Consider the following 26,874-nt stretch of genomic DNA (forward strand, 5'->3'; position numbering starts at 1 on the left):
TGTTCCATGAGTCTCCTGCTCCAGTAAAAACACATCTAAATATGGCAAACCCTTCATGCTACATCCGGCTGCTGGCTCCAGCTGGCTGGCATTTGGTTGAGGTCCCTGTTGAAGGCTGTCCCCCGAGCGGGGAGGGAAGTTTCCCCCACGCTCACTCCGTGCCAAGGCCCTGAGTGACTCACTGCGCCAGGATGTCAGCGCACAACAACCCCAGACAGCCGCTATCTCCGCTCTCTGCCCGACACATAGGATTTCCTCCACGGTGCTCGGGAGGTTGGCTGGAGCTGCTCCACACAGGATGTGCTCAGATATCCTGTGGGCGACTCATCTTCGCCAACCCCCATGTCATGTGGGTGCTGTTTATCGGCTCCAACGCCAACCAGGGCAGTCCAGCTGGGACACGGCCCGTCTGGATGCAGCGGTGGGGCCTCGGAACTGCCTGGCTGGACTCTGCCGTGGTGTTTTCAAACATAAACAGGCCCCTGCACAGGAAACCTCCATCGCTGCAGAAGGAATGGGGCTCGGGCTGGAGGCTCCTTGAATGCATCTGCAGAGCTAAAGCAGAGATGCTCCTCTGGGGTGTCTCCCTCTGCCCACAGAGATGAAGAAGGTGGTCTGGGGTTCAACAATAACCCCAGTGACTACAGAGCTCCTCACTACCTCAGAGCCCTGCAGAGCTCTTACAGCACAGACTGCTCCAAAGGAAAAAATCCATCTTAGACCTAACTTGGTTTTGTTCGGCTGGCTTTGATTTGATTTCTGCCCATGTGAAAGCAGAGCTTTCATTCATGGGAAAATCTTACCCTGGTTGTTCAGCAATTGCTCATAGATCCTGAGCAGAAGATCCCTGAGCTAAATCACAGCAGCCCACTGTCCCAGGGAGGCCCCTTCAGATCCAAAATGAAGACAAAAGAATCAGCTTGTCAGAAATGGACTTGGGTATCAAAATCACAAATCTGCAGTGGACAGACTGAGATCAAGAGCATGGGGAAAATGGAGGAGCTGAGGCTTTGGTCTTGAATTGCTGTGATCATGAGGAAGTCATTTCCCAGTGTAAGACTCCATCTCCCCTCTGCTGTCTCTTGAGACTGTAAGTGATGTGGGGCAGCAATTGCCTTGTACTTTGCAGCAGGATCTCCTCCAGACAGTGTGACAGCTGGAAGCAACAACAAACTTTTCCTTGCAGACTTGCTGCAAGCCCAGGGGAGACATGCCAGTTTTGGCATGCTCCTCACAGTGCTGACAGCCCCTTCAGTGAGGAGCAGTGAGATGGAGGGAGGAAATGACTGCAAGTAATCTTCAGGAAAAAAGGACTGAGAACAGTAGGGAAGTGGGGGCAAACAGAGATTCAGTCCTGACCTTGTGATTTCGAGTCACTTGAAGTATTTATAGCCTGGAAGTCTACTGTGGCCACTTAATCATTTGTACTTATTCTCTCCAGTGTGCAGGCTGTACTGCGATAACCCATCATTGTTATGGTTGTGTGCCGATAATCTTTGGCACAATGGGAGGAAACACAAAGCCTGGGACAGAGCCAGTGACTGTGCCCAGTGGGACAGGCAGTGAATGCCCCCTCCCTCCAGTGGGACAGGGATGGGTCACCTCCACCAGCCAGGCTTGAGAGAAGAGGCTTTTGGATCAGAGGGGTCTGAGTGACTGTGTGGAAGCAATCCAGAGTTTTCAATTCCCTGGTACCTGATCTCTGCTAGACATCTGCTCTCAGTACTTTCTTGTAGCTGCTTGTAGCTGCTGGAAGGCACACAGCAGCAGCAAACCTTGTAGCTCTCCTCAACATTTTAGGGAGACCCCTGTCTTCAAAGATGGCAAGACATAAAAGACAGCTCTGACGAGATCCTGGAGGGAGCCGTGCTTGCCTGGCCCACCAGCAGCACTCAACAGAAACAGGATCACACAGTCCTATGAAGGCACCCAGGTAGGCAGATCCTCCTACCCAGGACTGAAGAAATTACTTACCCGGTCAATGAACTCTGGGTGGGTCTAGTCACTAGTGCTATTCTGATGAGCCTACAAATCCTATACTCAGCCAGAAGTGTACAGGGAGCATAAATGTACAGAGAAATAAAAGCATGGGCAGGGCGCAGTTTGGAATTTCCATCCACATAACCCTGATAGATACTGGCCCTACAGCAGCTTTTCTGGGCCTGATTTTTTGCTGGCTTTCACCTGGCTACTGCTCTCTCCAGGTGTAAGAGCAGAAGCAGACCCCAGTGTTTTTTTCCAGGAATGCAAGAAGTCCATGTATTAACATGGAAACAGGATTACTACCAAGCAGCTCTCACAAACTTGGGAATGGTGCCCAGGAGGCTGAGATTTGGAAAGACCTTAAGAACTTTCTTGGGGTACTTAATGTTATTTACTTTCCAGCAGGAGAGCTGGAAAAAATGCCAAACAAACAAAGAGTTCCAACAACCCGACACCAATCTGGGAGCTGCTGAGCTACTGCAACTCCCTAAGCAATGGGAGGCACAGACAGTGGATTGTGTACTTTGTCAGGAAGACCTCAGGAGCAGAAAGGCAACTTTGTTTGCAGGCAAGGCAAGGAATTGCACAGCAAGCAGCTCTGGAAGCACTGCACGTTTTAACCCCTTGCTGAACATTTTCCAAGCAGGAAAGTGTGGCTTTTAAGAGACAGGAAGGATACAGTGATGCAAAGCTAATCTACTACATCAGTGTGGGTTCAGTTTGAAAGCATTTACATTGTTAGATGGGCTCTTCCCTTATCCAAGCATGAGAAGGTTATTCTCTGCTGTTACACATCTCAACACATTTGGTTTTGATAACTTGATGTGATGCTTAACAGAAAGTATTTAATCATCTGAAACTGTTAATTACAGTGATACCAGCAACCTTGCCCACCTGAAGAGCTCACCTAAGCAGCTTCAAACTCTTTGCTAAATATCAACCACTGCTTTATGCCTGTAGTGATATTTATCACTGTTTTACACACAGCTTGCCTGGTTCAGACTGACAGAAGGGTATCAGAGAGACACACAGACAACCTCCTGACCTCTCCTTCTCTGGTCCTTCTCTCCCCATGCTCTAGATCTCCTCTGCATCACCGTCCCTTGGGTTTCTCTCACAGATTACATCTTCCTCACAAAGGAAAGTGCTTTAAGCCACAAGAAGAAACCTCCAAGACCCTGGCACTAGTTTGGTACAGTGCCAGGGAATAGTTCTGTTGAGCCTGGGAGAGCAGCCAAATTCCAGCAACAGAGGCAAAGCAGACTCATTGTGAAGAAGACACCCTGTCTCAACAATGCTGAGGAGCATCACCAGTTCCCAGCCTCAGTTTCCTTTGTGAACTGCACTGGCTGACTGCTTTCCTCACTGCTGGCTGGGCACTCCTTCACAAACCCATCTGCCTCGGGATGAGCTGGATACCAAAGGATGGTTAGGATAGAAATTGTGAAGAGAAACCACATTTCAGCTGGAAATTGAGAGGTTGGAGATGACATCCTGGAGTCAAGGAGGAAATGAGTGGTGGTGAAGTGAGAGGAGGAGGCTGCTGCCTGTGCTGTTTGTGGAGCAATGTGCTGAGAGATGGATTAACACCTGGACAGACAGAAAGGCTAAAAGGAAGTGACTTTCATTTCTGCAGTGCAGCTTCTGGCTGCTCCCCATCATACCATGGCCATGGCCCTTCCCACCATATTCTCTCCAGTTACAAGACAAAGGACCTACCTGATGACAGAAGACTCCCACTGCTTCCGCTGATAATTTTGCCTTTACTCCCCATGTTGGCCAGCTTTGAGGTCTTGAGGGTTCCAGTTTCAGTCAGGTCAATCGCAATCTCACTCAGGCTTCTTGCAGCATGAATCTTGGACTGGAGGTGGACACAGGAGTTAGTAGTGATCTAATGCCTCTTGAAAGCTCACAGAAGAAAAAAGACCTTTTGCTGTGGCAGGAAACAGGCCTCCACAGCAAACTTGGATTATTTTACAAGAATAGAAGCAAACTGGCACAGTATTCACTGCTGTATTTTTTACATTCTTCTTAAGTGGGTACAATCCTGGCATCGCTTCCTGTTGTGTGGGTTTTTCTCTGCTTTACCATGCACATTTTTCTCTCTTAAACAAAGGATGTATGGAGTCAGTGTTTTACCACATACAATAAGAAACCTTCAGAAATGCCATCATAATAACCTGCTGAAAAGCTCAAAGGCTAAAGACCATCTCTAGCATCTAAAGAAAGCCAAGAGGCCTTTGCAAATCTGCAATAAGCTTTGGACCAAGACACAGTGAGGACGTGGCTTAAATGGGCTGTCATGAGAAGCTGGAAAAAAATAAGGACAGGAAAACAACATGTTCAGGTTATTGTTCAGACTTACAAGCTGCATGCAACGTCCCCTACTGTGAGTGCCCTCTTCAAAGCTTTAACATTACTCCAGTAAGAAACAACAGCCAGTCCAGCTCAGTAAGTGGCCACACTAGGGGATGGAGTCAGCCATTGTTCACCACCAAAAGTCAACAAGATTGTTGCAATTTGTAATTACAAGAAAGTAAATAATGCATAGTGTGTAAACCTAGAGAATAGAATAGAATAGAATAGAATAGAATAGAGTAGAATAGAATATTTCAGCTGGAAGGGACCTCCAATCATCGCAGCCCACTGCTCATATCTTAAAAGCCCTGTGCTTCTGAGCTTCAATTAACCTGTCCTTGCAGGGCCATTGACCTGCAATTTTGATCTCCCAGAACACAGAAAGCTGTTGGCACATTTTGCCAAGACTCTCCAACTGCATGAAGAGTTTTATACAAAAAAGGGGTGAAGCCCCATTTCAAGATCACCTGAGCATTCACTTCTGCCCCTTCCCAAGGCCATAAGAGACTCAGCCCTGGCCATACAGGTCAGAGGATGGGCACATCATTACTGCACTAACAAATCAGAAGCTGATTGACATCCATATACCAGGATGTGCTATGTTCCCACTGGAAATAACATGAAACAGGACTACAAGGAACTCTTGTCATGATGGGATTTTCACTTACTTCACATCCCCAGGAAGAAGAAACCATTGTAACAAGAACTAAGGCTGAATTGATGGCTGAGTGTTTACCACTGAGCTTCTTAGCTCTATTACTGATGTGCTGTGGGGCTTTGGGTAAGACACTTAAGGTTAAGTTCTTAGTGATTCCCCGCCTCTGTTTGCCTATCAGTGAAATAATAAGGGAAGGAAAATATCTCCCTGTAGCATACTGTGTTTTTAAGATTAATTTAAGACTGCAAATGAAGACAGCACTGGGAAAGCCTTACACTGAAAACACCCTCAGAAGTATTATCGTAATTTAATATTCTTGGGTATTTTTAGACTCCATCATTACCATTCTGAGGTACCCAAATGCCTCACAAGCTTATTTCGACAAGAACCCTAATAACAGGGCGTGTATTCCCATTTGTTTGAGTGCAGAAGCTGAACCACCTGACAAGATATCAGAGCAGATCAGACAACCAGTACTGACCCTCTTCAATGAATGTTGCTACCAGTTAGACACTTGTTTCCAGCAGTTCCTCCCTAAAACCAGCTCCAAGAGAAGGACAGCACTCTTCAGCTCCTTGGACCAGATGTTTCTAGTCAGAAACAAGGCCTGTGAAACATCTTCTTCAAATAGCTCTGGAAAGTTAGCTCCAGGTGAAGAGGAAAATCACTGCTTTTATCTAATGCTATTTCCTGCTACTGAAGTCTTGGTAAGGAGCCTAAGCATGAATTGCTGTATTGCTGCAATGCCAGACTTTTGAAGGTAACAAGCCTTCCAAACTGCCTTTGTGCTGCTGATGTATCCCCTGCAGGTGTATATATGCTGTACAACCCTACGTGTTTGTAGGGTTATGTGCACCTTGTATAACCCCAAGAACAGCTATATTAATCAAACCCAGCATCTGCCTGACCCAACACACTGGCAGTGAGTCCTGGCAGTGGATGTTTTAGAAAGGCACAAACACCAAGTGTGCACAGATCCATCTCTCCTCCTCCATGGGGCACTGGTTTTCCCATTTTCGTAGTATAGTTACAGCAAGAAGCCCTGTAGTTTATTTCCACTCATATTCAGAATGCAAATTAGGGCACACTCTGGCCACCTGTCTGGGCACCAACCAAGGTGGTGAGTGAAAACAATGTGGCTGCTGGGTGCTGTTGTGGTATTGGCCAAGCCAGCAGTGGTGGGAAGTGTGCCCTACATAGGGCAAGTGAAAAGATGATATAAGACCAAAGCCTGGCACCCCTGGAGCCAGGAGAGAGGAAAAACAAACCAGAAGAGAGCTGACAGGATTAGCAGGGCAGAGTGAGTTTCCTCCACAGAGGGTACAATTCAAACCTGAAGCCATAGGAGAAGGTTTTAGATCTGATTGCAGTTGTGCTAATGGTGTTCTGCAGTGAACAGTGAGGATGAAACACCTCCTGAAAGAAATGGGGTTAATTTTCCTTGCTGCTCAGTCCCTGCTGCCTCTGCTGCCTCCAGCAATGCCAATCAGCGTCGGGTGGTCTTGTGCTTTGGACAGGCTCTCAGCAGCAGCAGGAATCAGAGCAACAGCTCATTTCACACAGGCCACTGAGCAGCAGGCAGCGCAAGGCCTGTGCAGGCTGTGTGCTGCAGCACAGCAGTGGAAAGCTGGGTTACACCCCATTAGCACTCCCCAGAGCCCTGCTGCCCCTCCAGGCTCAGAAATTTTAAGGCACTTAGCGCAGACCTGCCAAGTCTTATTTACATGGAGGAAGACTGGCTCATTCATGAGTCATTTCAAAGTATGGGGCTAAGCTGATCCCCAGTGCTGTTCTGACAGGGTCAGAGGGTGAAGAAAAATCCATAAGTGAAACGAGGAAGAAGATGGACACTAGGGTTGAATTTATCCCTCTTGCTGCTGCAGTGATGGGGCTTTGCTGGAGGTCATTTTTTAAAACCCTTGGCCTATTTTCTACCAGTTCATTCAGCCAAAAAGCCTTGCGCTTGGAGGAACGTGGTGTTGAAAATTCCCACAAAATGGGACTTCTCAAGGTTTCTAGGCCAAACTTGATTGACTCAGTGCAGTCAACAGAGCAAAGACATGCCTTGAAGTCCTGCTGCATCTGTCTCCTGAAAAAAAAGGGAAGCTGACAGGAGTTCTGCATGCTGACAAGCTCACTTGGGAAGCTGGGGATCTTTTCAGTCTCCACGTTACGCTTCAATTGCAGGGAGAGAGAGACAAATCAGCAGGGAGCAAGACGCTGGGAACCCAGCGAGCTGGCAGGAGTTCAACATGGAGTGAGGCTGCAGAAATGGCCAGGACCTCACTTGCAAAAGGGTCAGAATCCAGGCAAAGCGGATTTTATTTCCTTTTAAAATCAAATGAAGGGTTTTCTTTCCAGTGGAGCTGTTGGTCCAGATCCAAATGGTGCCCAGTTGTGTGACGAGCACAGAGTTCAAGCTTTCTTTATCACTATGTCACATCTCCCGCCATCTAATCTACATCACTGGAGCAAAGGCTCAGCTGCAGTGAACTCCAGCAGGCTTTTTCCTCTAAGTTTGTTTTTATTTTTCTTTCTTTTGTCAAAATGATATGAAATGCCAAGTTTGGACATGAAAGGAAGGAATATCTAAGTTTTGCTTTGAAGTTGAGGATTCAATTGAAGTGGGGCCTGAGATTTAAGGGGCTGCAAACCCATGTGACCTGAAACTCAATAAATGTTTGTCTAGGCCCCTGAGAGCTGAACTGAAGACATTTCACATCACCCCACTCTGGGATATGATTTACTAAACGCGAAGCTCATTCGAGCACTGTGTCCTTCAAGTGACCAGCAGGATGAACTGAACAGATCAATTAAAATTGATGGATCTATCAATATTGACAGTGTCACGTCAAAGATGAGGACAACAGACAAAAATACCGGTTCCCTTAAGAGAAAGGGACAAAAATATTTGTATGCCTTAACTTCAAAGCCTCAGCATGACCACTGGGATTATTGTGACAAAGCACTCTGACATGGTCACAGACGTGACAGGTTGACAAACGAGGGCTGGTGGGTGGTGCTGCCTGTAGGAGTGTGAGAGAGGGGAGATCAGATTGAAACACAATCTGCCAACAACAAAAGGAGTCACCGAAGGGAAGTCCTGGGTGTTTCAGAGACCCAGTTTTTACCAAAGAAATGGGAGGAGGAGGGAATCTCCTTTTGTTTGTTTGGTTGTTTGTGACCTAAATACCTTGCAGCTAGATCAGCAAATCCATCTGGCTAAATGTGAAGAAAAATAGACTTCTATTTGTTTGAAATCTATCTCTTGAGTTGACAGAGAGGACTACGCACTGCCCTGATGGTTCTGAGCAGAGAAGAGGGACAGGAAGGCGTCCCTTGGTTTCAGTGAGTATGCAATTTTGTCCATATTACAGCTGGCACTTAGGCAGGGTTGGTAAATTGGCCACATTCCTAAATTTAATACAGCTTACAGCAACTAAGGTGAAAACCTGGATTTTTGCATTAGATGACACACGGCCAAAGTGAGTGCAACTATGCATTCTGCCCAAGGCAGAAAGTCCTACCAACTCTATAAAGTCACAGAGCTCATGACGGGGAAAGCAATGTCAGAAGGAGTTAGAATGAATGGGACTAACAGCACAGTCATGGACCACCACATAATTCCAGAAAGCCAACTTGATTCATTTAACTGGCAGACAAAATCATGCAGTAAAGAAAGGCAGGAAAAAGAAGTATTTTTCTGCCAGTTTAGTGGGCTGAATGGGCTCATGAAGGGATCTGATAGGGCCAGGGCCTGACCAAGGAAAGGAGCAGCCCCTGCCTGTAAATGCACACAGTGCTTCCAACAATAGCAAGATGTTAAGATTGTTTCAGACATTTGGAGGATCATCACCTGCACATTCTGCCATTTCACCAGAGATGAGGACCAGTGCAGGTACCCATTCAATACAGGCCCTGTCTTCTCGGTGAAACTTTACACCAGTGAGCTCATATGGAGATGGAAGTCCGCATGAGAAGTCTTTTCTCTGTACCAAAGTGATCTCAAAGTGATATCCTGCTGCTCTGGGTATGCCTAAAATTACTGATGAAAAGAATTAGAGGGAGAACACAAACTCCTCTGATTTCAAGGTGGTTTCTTTTGTGTATTGCGTGGCCCTTTATGCAACACCAGATTGCGACAGTTCCTTGTAAGGCAAGGCTGTCAAGCCTCCTGTCCCCCTCCTACATTAATATTCCTACCCCTCACTTCTAGAAAAATACAATAGTAAAAAGCAAGGGACAGCAAGAAGAAGCCAGAAACAATTTTAGATTGTGAAACTACTTTGAACTCAGGTATTGGAAGCTGCCCTAACTTTATGACAGAGATCAAGAAGTGGAAACCATTAAGAAAGGGACGTGACTCTTTCTGCTTGCTAACTTTGGCTCCTTCAATTTGGCCACAATTCAATACAACCTTTTCCTCAATCCTTACTCCCATAAACGTGAGTTCAATATAAATTTTCTCAGTCTGGTCAAGACTAGCCAATATCTTGAGTTGATTCACTTTTTTTCATCTTGAGTAGAAAGGGAAGGCAGGACAGAAGCAACTATCTGGACTTGACCTGGCTGGGACTGTGGGGAGTGAGAAGAACTCACCCACCACAATGTGCACTTTGCATGCTTACCTTGCTTTGCTTCCTGTCCAGGTAGAACTGATGCTGACTAATGGCCATAGCCCAGATAGACTTTATTAGTGCTGGACAGGCGTACCACGTATGCACAGCGATGCCACTATGCCCAAAAGTCCTCCTGGTCACAGATGCCCTGGAGAGGAGAATGAACTGGGGTTAGACAAAGGTTTCATTGCTTTCTGTAGCAGAACCTGTCACAGATCTCATAGTAAAAGCTGCTGTCCTTACTGTGTACACTTTTGTGATAATGGAAAAAAATGGTTAGAAAACAGCAATAAATAGCTAATCAAGCCATGAGAGCATTTACTTTAAATATCTCCCCAAGATAGCAAGCTCCAGAGGACTAATAATAAAGACAATCCAGTTTGTCCAGTTCAGACTGTATTCCTGGGTTTGGCTGAGCTGATGGTACTTGCTGCATATCCCAGAGGAGTCACCAAGGTCAAAGCCTGCATGAATCCTCTGTGTCTCACCACACGCTGAGACATCTGAGGCCAAGTCCTCACACCCTCCAGTACCTCTGGCTTTGGACAGTGGCTCTCAAATATTAGGACCCAGGTAACAACTAAAGATCCACAGGATCAATGGCTACTTTAGGGAATGTGAGAAACTCCAGGAATCTTGATTTCCCCACTTGTAAACAGATGTAGCAGGATTTGCCACATGGTATGGGGGCAGGGAGTTGTGAGGCTCAGAGGGGGCTGCCTAGTGCCCTGGAGAGAAGAATGGGACTCAGTGATTAGCTGAGTGAATTTAAAAACAGGAAAAATAAGAGCTAAATATTTCCTCTCTGGGACTCCCAATTGTTCTCAAACATGAGCAAAAAAACACAGGTTATGTTTCCCCATGCTTTCACAGCTGTATAAAACTGCTTGGTTATTCCTCCCCATCCCTCAAAGCAACCCCACCAGCAGAGCCCCTGAGCTCACCACACCACACATCCAGGCTCACAGCATCCTGCTCTGTGCAACTCCTCCCACTGCAGGGATGGAGCTCTGGCTGGAATAAACCACAACACTGACCTACAGAGCCCCAAATAAATGAGGGCCTCCTCTCCAGTCTGTTGAGTCTTGTGGTGGAGCAGGATTATGAAATGATGTGACAAGGGTACAGAGATTCGCTCAGAAATGTGACACTTTGAGGGCTATGGATTGTGAAGGGAGACCAGTGCAAGACACAGCCTGGGGAGCAGGTGTGCTGCAGAGGGGCTGCCACAGTCCACAGTCAGCAGGGACTCTGTGCCATGCAGGTGTAGAGGTGACAGGACAGCCCTGCAGTTCTACTGTGCCATGCAAGGGAGAGTCAGCTCTTTCACCAGCACTCACAAGTCCTGAAGCCTACTAAGGTTCCCCTCCTGCACCCACACTGGCCACCCCTCTTCTGGTGCTTGTGGGCTACTGTCCAAAATTGGGGGTGAATAGGGAGAGGGGAGGTACATGGTTGGAGAAAGTTGTAATAGAGCCAAGAATTAAAGAAAACCCAAATTCTGCAGCAAAATGAGAACTGCTGGCAATGTTCAGTCTGGGACAGGGCTGACAGCCATTACATCAGGGCCTTTTCAATGCTTCAAAATGTGTTAAAGTCAAATTATGGAGCTACAAATCAGAGTGAAATTTCAGAGAAAACAGCCGTGGCCAAGGCAAACAAGGTCTGAGACAACTGGGATCTCAGGTTTCAAGTGTTACCCTGTGCTGAGTCCTTTCCTTGTGAATGGTGCTAGAGACCTTGTCCCACTAGGAGTATTGTTCTTGTGAGAAAAATCTCCATGGACGCAACAGGACAGTGGCTGATGGTGCTGGGCTGCCTCATTCCTGTCACTGGACAGGGAATGAAGGCTATAATGGGAGTTGTTGAAGTTGAGACTGGAGAGTGGATCCAACTCTGGATGCTTTATATTGGTCTAAAGACACAAACCACTGCAGCACACTGGCAGGTAAGGCTCTAAGGCATTAAAGCACTCAAACATTGGCTGAAGCCTTAATTCTGGTGTCATCCTATTCAGTTCAAATGCAGTTACTCCTGAATTCTTAGAAACATACTCTGCAAACCAATTCATCTTCTCACTGTAAAAGCAGCGATTTCTAATTTTTTTTTCCTTTTTGGAATCTGTACATGTTTCCCATCAAAACTGCAGACTCCATTAGAATGTCTGCAGACTGTTGGTGAGAGCTGTGGACTTGCTTTTCACAGCTGTGTTTGAAGACCCAAGAGAGATGGCCCATGGGTGTTTTTTCCATGACTTCCCTTCACGTATGCCACATGTGCTATGGAATTAACCCTGTTGATAGCCCCTATAATGTACCATTTTCCTACTTTACGGGGTAAGTAACTGCAATGAAAGGAGGTTAAATGGCTTGTTGGGGACAGGAAGCCATGGGCAGAGGCAGGGCTTAAATACATGCATTGTGCTGCCCAGCCCAGGCCACAACCATGGAGCTGCACTCCCTCTCCTGACTGTGGCTTCGCTGACTCAGGCTCTGGTTTGGCTACAAGAACAGGAATGTGGAGAGAGCACTGCGTTGGCTACTCCTCCGCCTCCACACGCTGAACAACTCCTTGCAGGAGTCCATCCCACTTGGCTGGGAGACTATAACCGGAGCTGTCTTTCCACCACGCCACTGCAACGTGCTGTGCTGCTTTACAGCCTGAGTACCAGTTCTACCTGGATGGTGGCACTCTGGATACAAAGCCCAATCAAAATTACACAAAACCCAAACAAATTATTCCCTTGTAGCAAGAAAGTACCAGGCTGACAACCCGGGACAGGGCTTTGTCCTCCTGGTGTTGAGTCAGAGAAACAATGCAATGGAATAAAAAAACGGAAGCTCTTCTGTGTCACTAATTCCTATCATCTAAATACAAATGAAAGAGAAGAGGTTGCTCTGTGTGGTCACATTTCATGCACAACATTGAATTGCAAATATCATCATGATTTTGAAGTCCCAGAGCTATTTCCTTTCTTTTTCTTGCAACTGCTCCTTCCAGGAAACAGCCGGAACTTAGGGCATTTAGGGGCTCCTGGCTGCTGCTTGCTTGCAGCACACATTTCTGATGCCTCACTGGCTGCTGGAGCCTCGGTGGGGGAAGGAGTGCACCACCTTCCAGCTTCTGCTGCTGGAAGATCTCCTAGCATATTCTCAACTTTGGGAAGTTGCTCTGCTAGATTTCATGTAACTGTTTACATGCTTAATATTAAGCAAATGCTTTGAGGTTCTGCTGACCTGAAGCTGCACAATGATACAAACTGCTTTACTTGGTGTTTGTTTTAACAAAATGCACCTATGCAGACAGGCACCATTGTACTGGTGTGATTGTGCTCATATCAGGGTAAATAAGGACAGAAACTGCATGCAAAATTTCCCTAATAAAAGTACATATATTAGTACATGGATAGGCACAGGAAACAGGTGAAACAGGATCACAGCTGAGTGATCAGCAAAACCAGCAGCACATCAAATCAGTCTGGGAAGAGAGATGGTTTCCATCAGTGGTATCATACTTAACGGTGCAAGTGAGACATTGCTTTTAGTGAGAACAACTTCCAGAGCCATGCACACACTGTCTGCAGTAACTATCCGGTAAGGCAAACACACCAGGGGTGCTGAATGCACTGATGGGATGTTGTACAGTCCCTTGAACTCTCTCTCACATTAGGTTTCCAAAATAAAAAAGATTCTAAGCCAAAAAGACTGATGGGCTTCATCCAGGCTGCCGGTAAACCTCTGGTTCGGTGCCATTCCTTTCGGTTGCACTACTGAATATTTATTTACAAAGAAGCATGTGAGTGCAAAATCTGGCGCTCATCTCTGGGCTCTTAGTGAAACACCGGGACAAAGCAAACCCCCCTTTCACACACGGGGGCTGCCAGCACTGCAGCCGGGGCACCGGAGCTGCACAGTCCCCGGGGTCACAAGGTGCCAGAACAGAGGAAAGGGGAAAAAAATACCGCTAGGAGACGAGGGGAAACACATCCTCAAAAACACACACCAGAACCAGAAATGTCCCGCTGAGAGGAAGCAGCAGCCCCCGGCTCGGTACCCGCTCACTCTGTCTCATGTGCCCCTCAGCTACCCAGCGCAGCCAGCCCCGCACGACGGCGGGGGCAGCGCGGCTCGGCAGGACCCGGCTCAGCCCGGCTCGGCACTGCACAGCGCTGCTCAGCCCGGCCCGACTGGCGGCTCACCTGCGCGGATCGTGCACCTCCACCGAGAACTTCTTCTCGCGGAAATAGAGGTTCTCCAGCTGCCTCCATTGGAAGATCTGCGGGGAGAAGAAGGAGATGAGGCGCCTCCGCGCGCTCCCTCGCCCAGCCCTGCCCGCCGCTTCCTCCCGGCGCTGCGGCGGGAATGCCCCGCTGCGCTGCGCTGCGCTCCGCCCCGGCCCCGCGTCCCGCCCGCGCCCCCCGCCCTGGACCCGCGGGGCAGCCCTGGGGGCGGGAGGCGTCCTCCGTCCCTCCCTCCCTCCTTCCCGCCCGCCGGGCCCCCGCTGCCTGCGGCGGGATCGGTGCCGGGGAAGGAGGGGAAGGGCGCCGGTTTCACTCTGCGGGGCCAAATGGGTTCAAACGCATGCAAACTGCGGGCAAACCGGGATTCAACTGAATTTTCCTTGTAGGGCTGGCACCTGGGGTGGGTACAGCTGCCCCTGGCACATCAGGCTTTTCCCGGGGGTGAGGGAGGCGACACCCCCATGAAGGCGTCTCGCCCCGCTCCACCCAAGTGCGATATCCAGCTCTGCTTTTATCCCGCAATCCACGTAAAACCGGCACGAGCATGAGCCGCGTGGAGTCAGTTTATGTGTCCCAGGTGCTGTCAGACTCGTGGTGGCGATGCCCAAGGCTCCGGGTGCTCCCGGCGGCACAAAACACGGCAATAAGCAGGTCATATCCCAGCCTCTGTTTTACAGGTTGCTCTGCCGGGAGACCTCAGAGCAGCACTGGGACTGCTCTGCCAACACTACCACCAAGGGGGAAACTGAGGCATGAAGCTGTCACGGGAGTAAAATGCGGCGTGCGCTCGCCATTGAGTCAGCCTGGACCAGCCCTGGAGGGCTCTGCGTGCTCCTGGGCAGTGGGATGCGCTCCCACGGCCCCTGTGGCCGCATCTCTGCCGTGGAACAACCCCCATATCCCAGGCAGGAGGGCGGACTGACCACATGAGCAGCGCGAAGGACGCGGTGACAGCGAAACAGTGTCAGCTCTGCAAACCATCACACCGTCACCACCGCGGGCAGGTCACCACTGCCTCCTCCTTACAAATAAGTAAGCCAAAATCCAAACGCTGGCTTCCAGGCTGCTAATCCACAGAGAGGAGGCAGCTTCCGACCCCCCGGACATCTCGGACTTCGGCTTCCCTGCACTGCCCCTAGCAAGCAGCAGAGCTGGGGAGCGTAACCTCGCTGCTGGGGAGCAGAGCCATTAGAGCTTTCACTGATTTACTCTCCCTCTCCCACTCCAAGTAGCTTCTGTGGAGTTCCCGTCCTATCCCCAAGGAAGGCGCTGGCTCCTGATACACCGAGATAAGCCTCGGCTGCCAGTGTCAGCGCTCTGGAGATAAGTAAACAGGAGGCGTAATTTGATTTGCACTGATATAGCTACTGGTGGAGCTGAAATCTAGAGAATAAAACAAACCAAAGAGAGGACCCAAAATTTTCTCCTTGCTGGTATTTCTGGGACAGCAAAATTGAAAATATTTGTTTGTTAAAATTTCCAAGGAAGGTTGGGGTTTTTTCTCTATTTTTTTTTCTTTCTGTAACACAGTGCTTGGAAGATATGGTGGGGGTTAAGAAGGGCACTGAGCTGCCCAGTATTCTGGGGCTATCCACATTGCAGGGGGGTAGGGGAAGAAGGGGGCCAGAAGATGGGAAAAGTTGAGTTGAAAGGCTGAGTTACATTGTCCTTAGAAGATTATTTTATTCCTCCACTGGAAAAATTATTTGCTGCATAAAAGTTATAAACACCAAAGGAACCACAGAAACACCCACTATTTTACCCACTGAGGGAGGACAGACATGGGGTGAAAGGGTTAAGCTGGGAGCTGGAGTCTGACTCCTCTTTAAGTGCCTGGCTTCAAAGGCATGAAAAGGAAGTTTGGGGCCTAAACTCCCACAGACAAAAACTGGGGTCAAGCCGAAAACATCCCTCTGTGCTTCCAGATGCCCGTCCGCAAGGCAGGGAGGACAATGCGGCTGTGCTGCACGGCATGTGCAGAGGACGTGTCTGGGAGCCGCTCAGACATGTGGAACACATAAGAGTCTAAAAAGCCAGCAGATCACACCCTTCAGAAAATATCCCTCTGTCCCCAGGTCCCCCGTTGTCATTTATGACTAAACTTCGGCGTGGTGCAGAAGGAATTTGAAACTTTTCTGAGCTGCTGGCAGCTGCTCCATTTGGATGCTCTCCTGCCCATCCTCCCCACTCTGACTCTGCCGGACGGTCCCCTGTGCTCAGATCCTTTTCTATTTTACCCTCTTTGCTACCAAATCTCACAGTGCTGTTTGCTAAGTGAAGCTCTGTTTCTCGTTTCTCTTCGATGATTAACTCCAACTGTCCAAACACACAGGGCTCTGGGGAAGCTGTTCAGATGCCCAAATGTAGGCATGGAGTGCCCTTTTCCATGCCCCAGGGTTCCTTGCCTGGCCCCTGGCTGCTGTCCTGGGTGGGAGGGAGTCTGACATAGGTCCGGTGCTGTATCTGCCAGCCCCACGCAGATGTCTTGGATCACCAACAGTGCCTAAAACAGCATTAGACACCTACGTTTTGGGCATTGGAGCAGCTCCCCAGATTGCTGCATTTTTATATTTAGTTTTGTTGTTTTTGTTGGCAGGGTGCAGAAGGAAGCAAATCCAGACTCTTGGGAGGGAGGGGGTGAAAGTGACCCCACAACCAGAGTTTGTGTCTTTTATTCCATAGCTCTGCTCTCCAGAACATACACGTTTTACCATCACTGTAACTGTGCTCCATCTGCTCTCAAATATTATTCTACAGTCTCCCACTCCTTTTTCCCTCATTGATCTGAGAGGTCTCCCCCTTCCTATACAAAAGGAATCCAATCTGCAAAAATGTGAATACCCACAAGAAAGTATCCACTTTCCTGTTAGCCGATCACAATCCCTCCAGAGAAACAAAGCCGAAGGTCCCCCTTCAGCCAGACCTGCTAATGTAAGCAATCTGTTCCCTTCACCAGTTGCCCAGCTTATGTACAGTCTCAAATTGATGTTGTTAATGCAGTGACAGATGCTCAAGGTGCCATTAGTGGGTCTTCCTAAATTGAAGCATAATTTTTACCCATCAAGATCCTTTTACTATGCTGGTGCTTGCAACCTTCACTGGGGAATAGAGCCACAGCAGGGAGCTGGTCGTAATTTCAACAGGGTCTGGTGGAAATGCAGTGACAACAGATGCGTGCTGGTTTTGCGGCTGGTTTGAGTCAAAACACCCATGTTCATGGCAGATTTGCCTCTCCCTGCATAAAGACTGGGTCTGGTTTTGTGTTATTTGGCTTATGGTTGTCTTTGATTAATTTGCTGGGTTGAATCCAATGCCCACACTTGTGGGTGGGACAACTTTTATTGGTTTTACTGGGATTGTATCAGAGGTGCAGTGACCCTCTGGCAAAGGGTACTTCAGCAGGGACTGGGATACCATCTCCCCAAACATGCTGGAAATTGAGCTGAGGAGAAAGTCACTTGGTAACACAAGCTGAGAGCACAGTTTCCCTGTCCTTGAGTAGCTGCCTTCACTTGGTGCCCGCAGACAAGGGGACAATTAGCGGTGTTGCAGAGGGCCAAGTCTCTGTGATGTGGTGGTTTGCCCGTTGGGCTCTCTTCTGAGGTCAGCAGCTCATTTTGGATCATGCAGCACTTGGCAGCTTTTAGATGGGAACAATTTTTGGTAGTGGCCATCATTATAGGCTGCATATGAGGTGATTTAATCTTCAACAGATACTTAAGGAAGTATCCCCAAGACTGGCTTTTGAGCACAGCTGCACACTCATACATGCTAGTAAAAGATGAGAAAAGAATTACCCTTATTCCCTCCTCTGAGGGGTACATCCCAACTGTAGTCTCTGTTTCATTGTGCCAATAAAACTGGAACTGACACTATAACTTGAATTTGGAAAACTGCTTATCAATCCGTGAACATTCAAGGGAGTAACTGTTCCCTGTCAGACCACGTGCACTGTTTAAAATGTGCTGGGGTGGGTGGGGAGGCCGTGATGGGGAAACCAGTGCCAGAAATGGCTTCTACAAAGCTGGCAGCTTAGAAAAGGAGGTAGGAGAGAGATCTGAGTGCTGCATGGTGTGCTGCAGAGAATTCAGGTGCAAGATATAGGAATTTTCTCATTGGAAACCCCTTCCAAGAGGCAGGCAAGCTTGCCAGCACCAGATGTTTGTGACTAGTTACAAAGAGCTGCAGTCAAAGCCCTTCAGATGCAAGCTTCTTTCGTGAGCACACTTGTGGTTTGCTGGCTGCTCCTTAATTAAGCTGAGCCTGGAGGAGAGGAGGCCCAGAGATCTGCATCCATTTCAGCCATGTGAGTCTGAAGGATTTTTTACCATTTTTATTGACCATGAGGCTGATGCTGTGGAGTTTGCACATAGCAGGAGGTAGGGTCAGCATCAGAGTATTTGAAAAATGCTGGAGGTTCCTGATAAAGAAGGGAATGTGTTTAGTGAATGAAGTATCAGGGATTGCTTCTGGCTTGGTCACTCATGGCCTGGGTGACCTGGACTCTGCAGAGTTGTGGGGACCTGAGTTAGTGCTATGCACTGGACTGTGCTCTGTTACTTTGTGCTCAAGGAGCCTTGCCTGAGTATCCAGTGGAAGGACCATGACATACATTTGGGAAGCCCTGCCAGTAATGAGGCTGTTGCTTGCTACTGTGCTGCCCTTCAGCTCAGGCACAGGACAGAGGGGGTTCCTGAAGGGCCAGCACTGAAAGCTGGTGCACAGTGCTGTCTGCACTATGGTACCTAGAGAAACATGCCCAAATAGTACCTTCTGGAATAATTCCAAATCCTGCAGTTGGGGTTACGGGGTCTCTGGTACTGTTTTCTGCCTGCTGTGCCCAGGGAGCCAGACTCAGCACTGAACCGGGGAATGTGACCCATGGCTGGGCACACTGTGAGGACACAGTGTGAACCATTTTGCATTTGGTCTCCTAAGAATTCAATATAAATGCCCAGGAGTCTCATTTTCTTTCCCTTTTCTGTGTGCTGAATCACCTGAGATGTGGCACAGGCTGAATGCACACACTCTGAAGGGTTCCAGATATCATGCTTGGTGGCTGCTCAGAATCAAACCATCTGCAGAAATCTAGAGATCTACCTGCTGTTAGCTCTGTTTGATGACCCACAGGCGATTTACAAAGAAGATGGAGACAGACTTTGCTCAGTCTGTGCCCTGTGAAAGTGTGAGACAATAGATACAGGCTGCAGGGTTGCAGCAAGGGAAATTATTAGTAGATATATTAAAAAAAAAAACCCAAACCAAAATTATCAGTGTAGGTGATCAAACACTAGGGCCATGAATAACCTGATCAGACTCTGAGGTTGGCCCAACTTTTAGCAGGAGGTTGGACTAAAGACCTCCAGAGGCCTTTTTGACCCATATTTTTCTTTGATTTTAAACATCTAATAAATGACCAACTGTAATTGCTGTTGGACTGGCTGACCTATATGGCGTCTCCCAGTCCTTCAAGTCTTGCCACTTCCTAGATGATTAATGCCTTGTTAAATCACACTATGCAGAAAGAACAATCATCCCTCCAAATGCAGGGACTACCACCCGGACTGGATGCTCTGAATAGCTTCTAGGAAAGGCAGACAAATAATGTAGCACATTTCTAGCAGCCCCAATGCAACCCCTTCCCTCGCCTACGCTATGGGCAAGAGCCAGCATGGGATGACTTCCCAATACTAAAACTGGTATTAAACAATGGAACTAAAACAATGACAGTATTTTCACACAGCTTGCATGAGTGCAGTTACAAACTCCCAAGTCTTTTGTCCTGCAGTTTAAAGACAAAACAAACATAACAAAAAACATTCCTCCCTGGAAATGCAATTCCCTTCACTGAACAAACCAGCAAGCAGAATTCTAGGAGCTGAGTTATGCAGGAGGTCAGGGTGGAGGTTGTGAGCGATCCCTTTTTGGCCATAAACTCATGGAAATCACAGCTCCAGCCAAGTCAATGGCAGTTTTGTCCCAGTGATTTCAGTGGGGCCATGGTTTCCGGGCATGGATTTGTGTTCTGCCTCAAGCCAACCCTGCTCACATCAATCATACCTCTGTCAAACTAGTTAGAGTGAAGGAGGAAGGATTTGGTCCAGGCAGAACAGCACCATCTTAGCTCAAACAAATGGGCTCTTGTTTCAGGGGCAGATTTACCAAGAGGTTTCCGTGGGCTGTCACCTGTGAATTAGTGTGACCCATTGCTGAGGGTGCCGCTGGGTCATGAGATGGGGATGCTGCTGCACTGCAACTTGGTCCTCCATCCTGCCACACTTCCATTCATTCCTTTATTTTTATTAGTTTGGGGTATTTTTTTTCTTTCACTTCTCAAAACAAAAAAGAGGAAGATTTCCTGTGTGATTTGATGTGGGAAAAACCCCACCAATGATCTTCCCAGAGGCTTGCCGTCCTCTCTTCCCTCATGGAATGAGAGAATGGCTTGGCTAAGTGGGACTTTCAGTGGTCTGTCAGCAATCCCAGCTCACTATCTAATTACTTCTTCGCCTCAGGCTTCAGGCCTCTTTTTTTGCCAAACAGACAAACAATTTCGGGTCCAATTTGAGATCCCTTTTGCTGCGTGCTGTTCTTGTGGGACTACACCACCCCAGCAAACATTTCTGGCTTGACCAAACACAAATTGCATCTAGGTCTATCTAATAACCACTCTGCATTCATTTCCATTATGGAAACACAATTCCCTATTAAATTTCAAAGTGGTTTATTGGCTCAGAGAGACAGCAGAGCTTCAGATCACAGAGGGAAGAGCTGCTATTTGGACAAAGCATTATTTGTCTACATAATGCAACTTGATATTTGTGTCTGTAACTGTACACAGACTAGGAGATCAGACTTTGCCTTTATATACAACTAAATCCACTTTCACTGCACATATATATCTGGTAGCTGCTGTTAGATTTTGCATTGCTGTCACCATGCTGTGTGTATCTAAATCAACAGGTCTACAAAGAACCCTTTTTTCCTGATTGGTTTAAGTTAATTTTTCTCCCTTTTATTCTCTGCAAGCACATCAGAGTGACTGGATGTTTCTGCATTGAAGAGCTCTCCTTTCTGACACAATATAGTATGTATTAGATAAAGGATGCCCAGTCTGCAGCCTGTGAATCAGCTGTGGCACCCTAGAAGGACTTATGCTGCCCACAAACCATTACTGCTACTTTCTCTCCTAAGGATCCTTATGTCTCCTCTAGTGGCTTGGCTAAAGTACCTCTGTCTTGGAACCAAAATACAGGAATCACCATTGCCATCCCACGCTGCTGTGGCAATGCACATTGTGAATTGGTCTGTGTGACTGAAAATAATCCCATGATGCTGGGTGTATGCATAGGGAGTGCCACGGCAGCAGCAATCCCACTCTTGTGGTGATGGCTGCAGTGAAGCTTCTGAGCCTCCTGTCCAGGCCACTCACTAAAGGTGCCTCATGCCCACAGCCACCGAGTAACTGGATCCCTGCCTGGCTTCATTTGGTAATAAAAGTGCCCAGGCCTTCAGAGCAGCCCTGGTGAGACAAGAGACAGCATCTGAGCAGGGTGGGGTGTGGAGGAGCCTGCTACCACTTCAGAGCCAAGAATAAGTGCTCAAGGAGGTTTCAATCTCGCTCCAGATCTCCACCCTAACTCCAGGGCTCTGAGGTCCAATTTGTTTCACTTTGTGCTGTTGGAGTGATTTGTCTCTGCATCTTGTTGAAGTTCCTGCTGCGTGCTGCAGAATCATTTAAGATTTGGCTGCTTCTTTTATAGAGAATTATTCTTTAAGACCTGAATATGACAAAGCACTTAGAGAAGGGAGTTTTATTTTGTTGGGACTACTCCTATATTTAATGGTAGACATTAGCTTGACTTGGCTGGATCATGGGATGGGACGTCATGGTCTAGCCTTTCTGAATGTAGTTTCTCACAGAAAACCCTGGGAACTACATGTCTAATGGTATCACCACAGCACACTAAACCACCAGAACAGTGCTCTTTTCCTTATAACACAGCAGTGCCTTTGACTATGTATTAATGTTTACAAGCATTGTAATTGATAAACTACTTATTTACTCACATAATGGAAACTGAGCATGACTACTGTATGATTTAAAAAAGTTGTTTTACCTAGACAATCTCCTCACCTGTCTGAAATCAGCCCTGTTTGGGAGACAGACTGAAGCAAATTTTTACCAGCTTTTATGAGGAAGAAAAAATGGTGATGATGACCTTATACCTCACTGTTAATTCATCCTGGTTCAACCACGACAAATTCCATGCAGCTGAACTCCTTCCAACTTGTTCTGAGCTATGAAGCTCTTGTCTTGCTCCACAAAGTTACTGTGTAGGTTAATGGCCGTTTCTTTCTCTGGCTGCAGTGATTTATGTAGCCTGTATCCATATCCATATCCAGCTCCTACAGCTTTGCTGTAGGATACTGATTGTAGGTCAGGTGGTGAATGGGATTGGGAACTGATCAAGGTTAAGAGTGACCACTTTTTATGGCTGGGTTGCACTGAGCCAGTCTGACCCCTTCTCTGGAGCAGTTTCCTTCCCAACCACACAAAATTATACCAGGATGGCTGAGGAGGAAGGGGCTCAGGGGAGGAAGTGAGCAGTGATGGCAGGATTGCAATGGGGGAGGAGGGTGCTGAAGGCCACTTCAGCTGATACTGCTGCCAAAAGAAATGTTCACTGAATCACAGCCCAGTGGCATGTCCAGCCAAATCCTGTGGAAGTTCTCAGTGTCAGGGACAAAATTCTGCTTTCCAGCCCAGTGCATTTGATGTCATTTATTCAGCTCCCAGTGTGTTTGGCAGCTTTTTGGCACAGTGGTAAGGCATGGAGCAGTGGGTGCTGAAAGGGGAAGTGCCTGGTGCTGGATGGTAGAAACCCCAAACTGAGGGCAAACAGCAGCAGAGAACATGCTGGTGAGAACATGGTCTCTTGTCTAATGTCTAATAAGACATTTCAGCAGATGAAGGTTTTAAACTGTGTCTGCTCTTCAGCAGTCACAGGTCTGGGTCTTACATTTTGATAGGCAAGGAAATTGGGAGAGCAGCCTCTCTCTATGAGAAGAAACAGCATGGTAAGGAACCTTGCTCTGTATATGTCTCCCTCCTCCCGTACTCCGTATTTCCAAATACTAAACCAAGACTGAATTACTGCACCATAAAATGAATTGAACCCACTGTGACCTGAAGACTGGTTCAGTTTACAGCCAAGTCCATAATCCAAGAAGCACAAAGGATCAGGAACGGGAAGAGAAATAACAGTGCAGAGCAGAAGGAGTCAGCAGGTAGTCCTTAACAGCCTGCTAATCACAGTGAATAATTTATTACAGCAATGCCACTGAGACTCCACTAGCTTTTAAACCAGTATTTCCTGGAAATGGTTTCTGCTCCTTTTTTTATCATTTGTAAATCTGAAATCTTTTATCCCTGTCTGCAATGCAAAGGTGTTTCCAAAGTCCTAGGAAATAATGAGGAGTCCAATGAAACATGAGTCCAATACATTTTCTGACCTCACTTGATTTTGGATGACCTAGAGAAAATCCACCCCCTTCTGAATACACTCTGTGGATCAGCAGCATGCCAGTGAGAGGAGTGGGACACATGCTCCATACCTCTGACAACAGAAACCAACTTGGTGTCAAATCTAACACCCTCCTTGAACATGAGGATTTATAACCCCTCCCAAAATCCTCTTTGAAAATAACCAAATCAATGTTAAAACCCTGGTTGGAAGGTCACACTTGTAGTCCTATCTTCAATCCTTCCAAACTCATGGCCTCTCATGTGGCAAGGAGCTGTGCAAGTGAATTGGGCTCCTTGTGACTAATTTGAATTTCACGTTTCTTTTGCCTTTTTGACTATCCCAGTGTTCTATGATCAGTTAGGACAGAGAGCAATTTGTCAGCTTTCTCCTCCCCATCATTCACAAATTTCTGTACATTTCACATCAATCCTTACTTTATGTTTTTTTAAGTTACTGGTCTGTCATTCCTTCACCACAGGAAGCACAAGTTTAACCACTCCATCAATGCAATTACTGACTTTAACAATGCTTCATTATGCCCTAAAGCAGAAAGGATCTATTTGTTCTGCAATAAAGCAGCTCTTAATTAGGCTATTGCTCCCCCTGTGTAAATATCTCATTTTGCCTCTGGAATTGGGAAAGTTCACTCTATCTCTTGTTGTTTGGAAAAGGCCGAGTGGCACCAGACAGCAATCTTTCACTTTCTGGACACAGTTAATGTGCTGAATACTTTGCTCATGCTTTCAACAAGCAGGTGATTTTTCTCTGATCAGGCACTTAAAACTACTGACTTGAACTGTGCTCTGCATTGCTTGGTAGGATGGATCCAACTCACCTCTTGTTTTTGCATATTTAAATGGGAAGTCAACCTGTTGCCTTTGCTTTGGATTCATGACGACACTACAAACTACAGATTAAATTCTTTGTCATGAGAATCCACAGACTGTTGCAGAGACTTTATGGCAAGGAACAGAGCATTTTCACAGCACGCGTCATTTAATCTCAAAGGGTAATGCTGAGAAGAAATGGCAGAAACTGGTGGCTGTCACAAGGAAATTTTTTGCGAAGTTATGTTCATGGCTGAGGTTTGTGATGCCTCACATTTTATCTTATTTCTAAAAGCCTTTATTCCCTTTGAGTTCTTTTCAGTAACCAGATAATGTGAGCAGTACTAATGTTTATGAGTCTGAGAAAAAAGACTCACTTTAGATTTCACTGCCACTTTCTATAGAAGAAAATGAGATAACACTATGTACACATATTTCTTACAAAGCAACTAAACATTACCAGACTCTCCTTTAAGGTAATTTTATTTTTGGTGATAAGTTAAGCATTTTCTCTGTCTGTTTATCTGCCATATGGAAGTCCTTTCGCTGACTTTGTTAATCATTCACTCTACAGCTTGGAGTTAATTGTTTACTAACTGTTAAGCTGTGTGCACTAAAAAATGCCTTTGGGTCTTAAATCAGTGGGAATATCTCACTAGAACAACAGAGATATGCCTAGTGCTACTACTTGGGTGTGCAGATCTCACAGCTCCAGGCTATGCTGCATCTCTTGGTGTACAGGTCTCTGGGGATGGAGTGAAGTCACATCCCTGTGTGCTGGTTAAAATGGATACACACCACTCACAGACAAATGCTTACACAGCGCGGCTGCAGTGCCTTGTGCTTTCTTTCCAATTGCTCTGCAATTCAAGCAAAAAACACTCTAATGACCCTTTTCTGAAAATGATGGGTTTGCTCTTTTCACAAGAAAGGGTTTGTAGAGGCTAAGTTTAACATGGAGGGAAATGGATTCTGTCCACCCTGGAAGTGGCGAGCTGCTTCTACGCAAACGACACTGGTTCTCCAAGCCCAGCTTCTAAAATTCCTCACTATATGATTGTCAGGACAGCAGCCATCTTTCCACACTTGATACTCCCTTCTTCTTGTTCAGCTAGAGCATTGGATTTTGTGAAGCATACCCAAACGTTTGCAATTATTTAATAACCAAGAATGAACAACTAGCAGATTATAACTAATATGAACCAAATTTGCACTAGAACAGGCAACATGCAAGAGGAAGCCTTTGGCAGAGCTTGCTGAGACTCTGAGCTAGCCCTCAACAGACAGAAGAAAAAGGATGAACCTCAAAGTGGTGGTTTTGGGTAGATTCAGGGATTCCACAGAATTCAAGCATAGGCAGGATGGAACATAAAAATAGAAGCAGAGACACATTAGTTTCTGCAGTCTAGGTACAACTGCATTCCAGTTTAATAGCCCTGCATTCCCATCTGAACCACCCAGGACTAGGTTCCAGACACCCATCTCAGCTGCATCCCCAGTAATGCTGGAGAACTTGATGTCTGAGTGAGAATAGTGCAAGCAGGATGAGGTTCTGGCCCTGCGTCAGTCTCAATTCCCCTCTCTAGTCTCATCTAATTTGCTGACAAACCTGGTTAGTTTTCTAGAGACACATGGCTGATTTACTCCAGCAATTTCATAGAACTGTAGTTTGAGTGACTGCTAATGGGATCACCCGAGATAGGTTCAGCTGCCTAGAGTGGGTTACAGTTCTACTCGCAAACACAAAAAGCATGGAAATCTATCTAGGATGACATATAGGAAAACATTACGATCTCCTTCATAAGACAAACAAGGTTTTTATATGCATTTAATATAAATGTCTTGATTTCAGCTGGTTTCTTGCCACAATTTTCTGCTTGTGTTTTTTCCAAGGGACTTATTCTTCCACTGTACTTTTTCAATTTGTTTCTGGCATCAGCAGCGTGCAGGAACAAAATATTAAAGATCAGAAAAGCCATAATGCCTTTCCCCCTCCCCCCGCTAATTTTACCTTGCAGAAAGTTCAGTAAGGTTTACCCCTCCCGTTTGCACAGCAAAGACTTGAACCAGCCCATGCTGGTGCAGTGAAATGAATCAGATACTGTGGCAGGCTGCTCCCAGATACCAGGGTTATCAAGTGCAATTTTACAATCTAATTAGCAGAGGATTAAACACTGTGCCTCACTGAGGCAGTTGATCTGCTCTCGCCAGAGGGGTTTTACCACCTGTGAAGGGTAAGAAGTCTTTTTACTTGCTCCACAGAAGGTAAAATCACTCTACGGAGAAATAACAAAGCCTCAGCCACTCTGTCCAAGTCCCATCCATGATTTAAGCTGTTCATTTTGGAATAGCTCTGCCAACAGATGGGGTTTGCAAGCATCATGTAGCAGAGAAATGCTCATCTAGGCTGTCTTTTCACTGCCATGGTCTCTGGACTGTGGCAATGGACAGATTCTAGCCCAGAAATTCCTGCTCTCCTTTCCCATGCAACATTCCTTCACAGATATATGACCACTTCTGCCACTGTTCTCAGTGGTTTATACAAAAGGCAGCAGCAGTGTTTTGGGTCTGCTGGATTTTATACATGATTTGCTGAGACCAAAAGCACCTAATTCCCAATAAAGAGAAAACCAGCACGCTATTTTTTTAGGGTTACACT

At 46.8% G+C, this 26,874-nt stretch overlaps 1 protein-coding gene across 7 annotated transcripts in view; it reads right to left on the bottom strand.

The window, feature by feature from the left end:
• The window catches only part of FRMD4A (FERM domain containing 4A), a 355,196-nt gene that overhangs the window by 24,763 nt on the left and 303,559 nt on the right, over positions 1–26,874 (bottom strand). For all 7 annotated transcript variants that reach the window (XM_085083045.1, XM_085083053.1, XM_085083062.1 and 4 more), the window contains 3 exons: positions 13,817–13,893; positions 9,628–9,766; positions 3,703–3,844 (listed from right to left, as the gene is read on the bottom strand). In XM_085083045.1, the coding sequence (XP_084939171.1) occupies positions 3,703–3,844; positions 9,628–9,766; positions 13,817–13,893 (358 nt within the window). The remainder of the gene's footprint in view (positions 1–3,702; positions 3,845–9,627; positions 9,767–13,816; positions 13,894–26,874) is intronic.

This window comes from Lichenostomus cassidix, chromosome 1Aa (assembly GCF_008360975.1).
Source record: "Lichenostomus cassidix isolate B80296 chromosome 1Aa, HeHo_3.0, whole genome shotgun sequence".
Taxonomy (NCBI): domain Eukaryota; kingdom Metazoa; phylum Chordata; class Aves; order Passeriformes; family Meliphagidae; genus Lichenostomus; species Lichenostomus cassidix.